The sequence below is a fragment of the Pygoscelis adeliae genome, unplaced genomic scaffold (assembly GCF_000699105.1).
Source record: "Pygoscelis adeliae isolate BGI_AS28 unplaced genomic scaffold, ASM69910v1 Scaffold66, whole genome shotgun sequence".
NCBI classification, from domain to species: domain Eukaryota; kingdom Metazoa; phylum Chordata; class Aves; order Sphenisciformes; family Spheniscidae; genus Pygoscelis; species Pygoscelis adeliae.
Genome location: NW_008825167.1, coordinates 11700547 through 11708537, shown reverse-complemented (window position 1 = coordinate 11708537; position 7991 = coordinate 11700547). Strand labels below are relative to the sequence as shown.

General features: G+C 36.2%; 1 protein-coding gene across 1 annotated transcript in view; it reads left to right on the top strand.

The window, feature by feature from the left end:
* The window catches only part of ZBTB49 (zinc finger and BTB domain containing 49), an 18009-nt gene extending 11315 nt beyond the window's left edge, over positions 1 to 6694 (top strand). Inside the window, exons 4-7 of the mRNA XM_009328851.1 lie at positions 2149 to 2222; positions 2971 to 3053; positions 3144 to 3305; positions 5338 to 6694. Of these exons, the coding sequence (XP_009327126.1) occupies positions 2149 to 2222; positions 2971 to 3053; positions 3144 to 3305; positions 5338 to 6011 (993 nt within the window). The 3' untranslated portion in view covers positions 6012 to 6694. The remainder of the gene's footprint in view (positions 1 to 2148; positions 2223 to 2970; positions 3054 to 3143; positions 3306 to 5337) is intronic.
* Positions 6695 to 7991: the final 1297 nt, after the last annotated feature.

Below are 7991 nucleotides of genomic sequence, written 5' to 3'. Positions count from 1 at the left end.
CCTGCTGAATGGAACTGATATTCCTTGTGGTGGAATGTGAAACAGAAAATGAAGAAAGCAACAAAAATTGACATAGGAACTCATAGTCTGGAACAAATAACCATAAATGTCTGGTTTTTTGAGAAAAAGGTTCCCTTTGTACTTCCAGGCCTTCATCTTCCCTTATTACTACTAGTAAGGACTACACAGCATGTTGCTATGTGGTCCTTCTCTGGTTGGTGATCCAGGATATCATGTTTTACCTCCTGACTGCCTCCTTCTGCAGAGCTTCTTTTGCAGGGACCATATGCATTAGTTCCTTCACTTTAAAAGCATGCCAGTTACAAATGGACTAAGTCTAGCGTATCTCTCCAGTCTCCAAATTGTGAGGAGTAGTATGCAACCAGTATCAGTAAGAGGATTCTTCTGAGCATTTACTTTTCTTTCACTGAAATGCTAGCAAAAGTCCTCTTACGCTTTTTCATTGGGATGGCATATTATGCTTTAACCAAGGTTGTGTACCACCTTAAAAGCTTAGGAAGAATACAAGTTACTGATGTTTCTACCTTTTTTTTGTCTCAGCACAGTTAATAACAAGCTTTTGCCCTCATTAGGAGGAATTGACATAGGCTTGTAATAAAGAAAAGGATCTACTTGCTACTCCCTGTAAAATGTTTTTATTCTGGCTAAAAATGCCTGTATGGGACTATTTCAGAATAATTGTTGCACTTCAAATTCACCCTCTGTCTTTATCCAGAATAACTTTCAAATGCCTATGATATGGTTTGTTTTGTGACATGGATAGAGGTAAAGGTTCTGTCTTTTATATGTTTCTCTCAAATACACCTCTGCATAAAATCCCTTGTCTCTGCAAAGCACAAATTGCTCCATGGAGAAGTCAGTTTAGCCTTCTCCTTCCTCAGAAATAGGTGCCTAATGCCTCTCTTTGAATGGATTTCAGTATTACAAAGTTTGGCCTGAGAGAACAGTGGTTCGGTCATACTGTTGTCTGAAAAACTTTACAGGGGTTAAAGAAAGCGCTCTCAGGGTTCAAATGGTGATCCATTTAATATTGTCCTCTGTGTCTGTTTGTGTGTGTCTGGAGTACTTTAGTTCTGGTACATTATAAGCTCTTATTACAGTGCTTGATCATCACAGGTAATTTATTATCTAAAGGAGTCAGAAGAAATTACTGATGGGTCATATTTTTGTTGTCTTACTGTGACTAAGGAGGACATGATACTCTTTGCATGTCCAATTTTCTTTCCTGATTGAAAGGACCTGATGTTCCTTTAGTGTACTTAGATAAAACCAGGCAGTTATCCATAAAAGAGAACGGAAGGGTTAAAAACTGACTGTTGGAAGCGTGCACAATTTATGGAACATCTGCAGCTCTTCTATCCAGACTAGCTGTATCTTGTGGTTTGAGAACTGGTGTCTCAGTGGATTAGCCATTCAGAAGCACCAGTGGCTTTAAAAAAAAAAAAAAGGTTGGAATGAGTAAGATGGTTTTGTCTAGTCATTATCTGGTTTGCCTGCTAGACCGGCATGATTTTTACAGGATCGGGAGAGGAAAGATATGTAATAAAAATTAGTTACCAGTAATCCAATTTGTTCATTTCTGTACTTCCTGTTCTGTTTTGTTTTCATATGAGTAAATATAGGTTTGGAGCACTTGGCTTTGAGTATTTTATGGATTGAAAAACGTTTACCCTACTCTTTTTACCCTCCTGGTAGGTGAATTCAGACATCCTGATGTAACAATATTTTATTTGTAGGACAGGGAAAATGAGACTAACATGAGCCATATTATTAGTGAGTTTTCTTCTTCATTGCAGTCTAGATAGTGTAATTTTCATTTATAATTGGATCCGTTTTCAACTATAGGTCTTTCTTTTTCCTTAGCATTTGATTCCAGGCTTCTTTTTTATTTTTTTTTTTTTCCTGTTTTTGTCAATGTATAATTGCATACATAAGCAATTTGATCTTGAAGTACATGGTAGTCTGCCTTTACTAGGTAAGAATGCTTGAGTTCTTACATGCTTTGTCGTCTTCACTGCCTTAGAATTAGGAATAAAAAGCCAGTCTCGTAGTTCCCATCATTGTCTTTTTACCTGTATACTACAACAGGCTAGCTGAATTTAGATGTTTAAATTACTGTCCCTTCAGGCAGGTAATCTCCAGACACATTTACGTCGACATTCTGGTGAAAAGCCATACATTTGTGAAATCTGTGGGAAAAGGTGAGTAGAACTGTTCATCTTCGTAAAGTTAACATGATAAAACTTGTTCATGTTTCCTTTAATCTTCATTATAAACTAAGGGCCAAAAGCTAAGGCAGGATGCTGCTCAATTTTGTTTAAAAGACATTGGGCTTAAATGCATACTGATGGGATTGAAATAAATGTCTGCAAGTGTCTTGTTGCAAGTCTCAATAATAAGATAAACATGTCACCACATATATAGTCTCGTCTTACTTAATTTTTTTGTATATTGGTATCTTTAGTTAAGGATACAGTGTTGTGTGTATTTTGAACAGTGGGAGTCACAATAAATCATGCGGTTTTGTACCTTTCCCTCACATTTTTTTTTCATTATTTGGTCATATAATTTTTGTTACATTTTATGGAAATTATGAAGTATAGGAAATTTGACGAATTTAAGCAAAGCATTAAATAGTTCTGCCTTCTGCTAACAGGTGACAAAATACATTAATTTAGGAGTAGCATTTGTACTTAAAGTTAAATGCAGAATAAGTTAGTAACATTATAGGCGAAAAAGGCTTTCTTGGGTTTTTGTCTAGCATAAATTTAATTGGACATTGCCGGCTTCAAAATGTTTTTCTTAAATGCATCCATTTATCTGTGTTTTAGATTTTAATCTTTGTTCAGAACACCAGGCATTCATTATAGTTGATTTCTACATGATGCTCAGTTTAGGAGAATAAGGGGCTTATAAAGACAGTAATTGGGTTTCCGTATTCTGTTACAGATTTGCTGCTTCTGGTGATGTTCAGCGTCATATTATTATTCATTCTGGAGAAAAGCCTCATCTGTGTGATATCTGTGGCAGAGGTATGTAAGAACCAAAGTTTCTGCCTCTGAGGTTTTTTGATTGAAATGTGAGGAGTCATTTTAATCTCAGTGTCTGTCATATTTTTCTAGGATTCAGTAACTTCAGTAATTTAAAGGAGCACAAAAAGACCCATACAGCAGATAAAGTATTCACCTGTGATGAATGTGGGAAGTCATTCAACATGCAACGAAAATTAGTAAAGCACAGAGTTAGGCACACTGGAGAGAGACCATACAGCTGTTCAGCATGTGGTAAGATTTACTGTGCATAGCTTGGTTGTGTCTGTGCTTTTTAAATGATAAGTGAAAGTTCCTATGTCAGCAGAATAACAATTAACCAAAATTATTTTAAATTGAAATACCATGTTGTGAAAGTTTTTCACAAAGTCTTCTGTCTTGCATACTTCATAGTCTTTCATTTGGTGTATTAAACTCCTTTAGCTGTTGTAAATAAGTTCAAAAGTGAATTTCAGTTGAAGAATAGAGAAAGGAAGTAAGAGGAATCAATACTGGATGTGTACGTGTTTGCTAGAGAAGTGCTGATACTAGCTGCTTCAAAAATTGATTTATTTTCAGTATAGTCCCTTCTGATGGAAAGTTAGGTTTGGCATCACTTGGCTATCGATGGAATTTTTTTTTTCTTTCCTTGTTTTTTTTTTCCAATTGAACACTGTTCGGATTTAACTGCATTCAACCACAGAGTTGATAATAACAACCTTTTGCTACTTTGCTTCAACCTCTGGAATAAAATCAGAACTTGATCAATGCTTCATACCAGAAAACACCCGTTTTCAAAATCTGCTAGGTAGGTCATACTTCCAGGTGGTCTGAAAATTGTTCTTTGATCAATGATTCATCCTTGTATAACATAGTTCTCAGAAATTGCATTGTCTATCCTTATCTCATATGTTACTTAGCATCCTGCATGCTACTTACTTTTCTGCCCCTAAGTGCTGTTTTGGTATAATTTCATTCATGTTCTGAGGATTCAGCTTTGGAGGATGGTAGCTCCATATGATAATGTCCAACTGCAGAATGTTTTATTTATAATGTCTTGAGGCACAAGAAAAGCTAAAATTATCAGGAGGTCTTGCATGAGAGGGAGGAAATATACACATGCAGGATATGAAAGTATAAACAAACAGTTGTGTTGCTGTCATTAAAATAGGCTTATTTTCATCTTGTCTTGTAGTGGTCTTTTGATTATTTTTCATTTTAGCCAGGTCATCTTGTACTGAAAAGGCAAAAATTGTGCAAAGAGGATCTGATCAATTGATAAGAAATCATTCACATTATGCAAAAAATCCACATGTATTACTGCAGTAATTTGTAGTCTTACTGTTACTGTTTAATGGCTTTTCTGAAGAGAAACCTGAGCAGTAGAATGAAAAGTATGATGCCAGAGATTGAGACTGCAGTTGTACTGGGCTTTCAGCTAACACAGTTCATTTTAGTTGGTATCTGTCCACACAAAATAAAATAATCTTTAACTTAGGTAAAATGAGATAAAATCACAAATAGGTCCCAGCTTATTTCTACTATCCTAAAGAATGTGATGTGTCTGAATCACGTAGCAATTGTGGAACTTAATGCTCTCTTGTTCTGCTTGTTCTTCTACACTTTGCCTTTGTTCAGCCTCAGACACTTTTTTCTTTGCAGTGTGGCAATTGAGCTTATTTGAGCCTGTGGTTCTGAAAATAGGCAAACAGTTGAATATTTTATTGTATTCTAATATTTACAGCAATTAAAAATTACAGTTTTGACACATTCTCTGGCTAGAATATAAAAAATGGACTGCTGCGTTACGTTAGCTCAAAGTTAACAAAAAAGCTAACTTTGTCAGCACTTTAAGAATAGTTCCTTGGTAATGAACAAACCATTACTTTCTATGATGCAATTCTCACTGGAAGAATATATTTAGAAGCTTAACAGCGCACTGTTTTTCCAGACAGACGAATTAAATTGATTATTTTTATTTTTTTTTTCTCCACGAAGATTGATACAAACTGCGAGCGCTCACAGCTTTCAAACACTAATGGATATTCCTGTCTCTGGAGACAAAAACTAAAGCAGTGGGAAACACAACTTAGAAAATCAGATCAAGAAGAAGAAAAAAGTCATTGAATTGTAAAAATAGATGGAACTTGTTTGAACCTGTTCTAGATAAACAAAGTACCACGATTGGGACATACCATACCTTATCCCTTGATATTTTCTCTAATTAAAACATGTTTATGCACTTGTGTTAGGAACAAAATCTTAATATATCACTTCTGTCTTCTAGGGAAATGTTTTGCAGGCTCTGGTGACCTGCGTAGACATGTGAGGACTCATACAGGTGAAAAACCCTATACCTGTGAAACTTGTAACAAATGCTTCACTCGCTCTGCTGTTCTACGGCGGCACAAGAAAATGCATTGTAAAGCCACTGATGAAGGTCCAAACGCACTAGATGAATTTACTCAAGGGATTGAAACTTCTGATCTTGACAAATCTCAGAGTTCTGACTCTTTTGGCCAAGAAATGTCTGTTACATTGTTACCAGTGTCTGTTAAATTTCCCATTCGTCCAACTGCAAATTCAACTGAGTTTGATAGTTCTGCAGATTCTTACTGTAAGTTGCGATCAATGATTCAACACCATGATGCAGCAAACCAACAGAAACTGAATGTGGATTCTGCTAAACTCCCAAAAGCTCAGACACAACAAACTCCACCACCACCACCATATGCTTACGGAGATGTAGATGTATCTTCTGCAGAAGAACCCTTACAATCTGATAATATTCCCATGATTCGTTCCTCTATGGTTAGCTTGGACAGTCATTGTAATGATCCACTGGGCAGTCGAACATCAACTGCTGCGTACAAGAATAATGAAGGACCGTTCTTCTCCAGCATGACCCTCTGGGGTTTAGCTATGAAGACCTTGCAGAATGAAAGTGAATTGGAACAATGAGGGCTCAGGTGACTGTATCAAAACTTCTTAGAGGCATTTCATGCTAAAGTGATTGCGATTGCACTGCAGCATGGAGAGATCAGAGCTAGTTTTGAAGCCAGCTAGCTTGGATACTGGTAGAAATCAAGATACGCATGCCCAGAACCCAGTGTAGGCTGCCTTTACACTGCTTCTCAGCAAAGTTCAAATCTAGTTTCGAGGACCTTTGTTGTTCTGTGACTGCACTGTGTAGCTCATGTGTTGCCAGGATTTACTAAAATTTACCATTTACTATATTTACCATTTAACTTGGTATTTTTTACATGATAATGGAGGAAAGGGTGGCCCAATGTCTAATTTCATGATATGGGTGCAATTCAAGTATGGGTCATCAGAGTTGTGTAAGGGTGTAGATATGAAAAGAGGAAATATTTAACAAATCCCTAGTGAACCTGAGTTTCAGTAGTGGCTTTCTTACCAGTAGGATCATTGGTTTACATGACTTGAGTATTGTGATATTAAATTTAAATGTTAAATACTGGACAATATTTGTGATAGTGCAAAATAACTGTATATCTAGAAACTTTATTTTTTTACAATAAAAGCTTTTTTTAGTATTTTATAACCTATTTTGCACAGCAGATTATTTGTACAATGAAGACCAAGATCAGGAAATGCGAATAAAGGGAAGTTGTTTTACATTGTATCTTAATTGCTCAGTGTTTCATCTTTTTATGAAAGATTTTCAATACCTGGAATAGATGGAATTATGTTACCTTTACAGTGCTAATGCGGATACCACCACAAGAAGAGCTGCACTATAAAATAAGTGCAAGCAATACACCAGTAGATTGTCTTGCATTTCAGTGAATTAGTGTAAAACATTGGCTAATTAATGGAATGAACAGACTCTGACAGGGTAGAAACTTTGCTTAGAGGCCTTTTTCTGCTTTGGTGCTTTGAATGGTTGTATTCATTTTCAGTATAGATCTGTTGCTGCATTTCAAGCTGCTTGCTACAGTCACATGAGTTTTACTGGCCTAGCTTTTTCCAACCCATCAAAAAGTTTTAGCCGTGTGTTGTCAAGCTTTATGCTAAAGCATTCCTTAGATACTGTAGTTTCTGAAATTAAAATATCCTTGTACTAACCTTTTTTCTGAAGTCCATTCACAGGCTGGAAAGTCTGTTTGAAGTACATACTTCTTATTTCCTATACGGAGTCTCAATGTTCACTATTAGCAAGACAGTTGTGAGTACTGGTATCTCTAGTATTATATGATAAGACTGCAAGACTTCAGAGTTGCACTGGCATGAAAAATAGTCCAACATTTATTTGGGACTACAAAATCACATAAAACTCCCAAACATCTGGTTATATAAAAAGTTAGGTTGTGAAAAGAAGCAGTTTTTAGGCTGAGAAACAGATTTTGGTGTTTTGCAACAGCTAACAAGATCTGGTATCACTGCTATTTTAATAACACTGCAGTTCCTCTGCTGAAAAAATCGTGTTTGTGTAAAAATAATAGCTGGAACTGTCTAGTAATTTATATGTAATGTCACATTTTCCTGGTATTAGAAAATACATTGTCACTTGCATCCCACTAAAGCACAAAAATTCAAATCTATTGTAATTGGCTAGTTCTTGGTAGAACAAGAATTAGTTTTGCTACAACAGGAATGTATACCACAGGTGACTTACAGTCCACTGCTTGCATTCTGTGGAAGTTCAGAGCCTGGAAAATACAGTATTTTTCATATTTTTAAAATGCTCGCTGCTTTTTTCCCCCCAGGAACTCAAAACTAGCTGTTTAGTTTCTTGTTGTGTTAACACCATCCATTGCAATTTGTGGCATCCCTTCCTTTACTTGGGCCCTGTACCTCGCTGTTTTTAACTGCTTTCAACCTGCATTGAAATGAGAAAGATAATATCGCTGGCCAGAGCATAGGACTCCTTGAAACAAAAGGGGCAGAACATTAGACTGTGTATGTAATTCTTGAAAG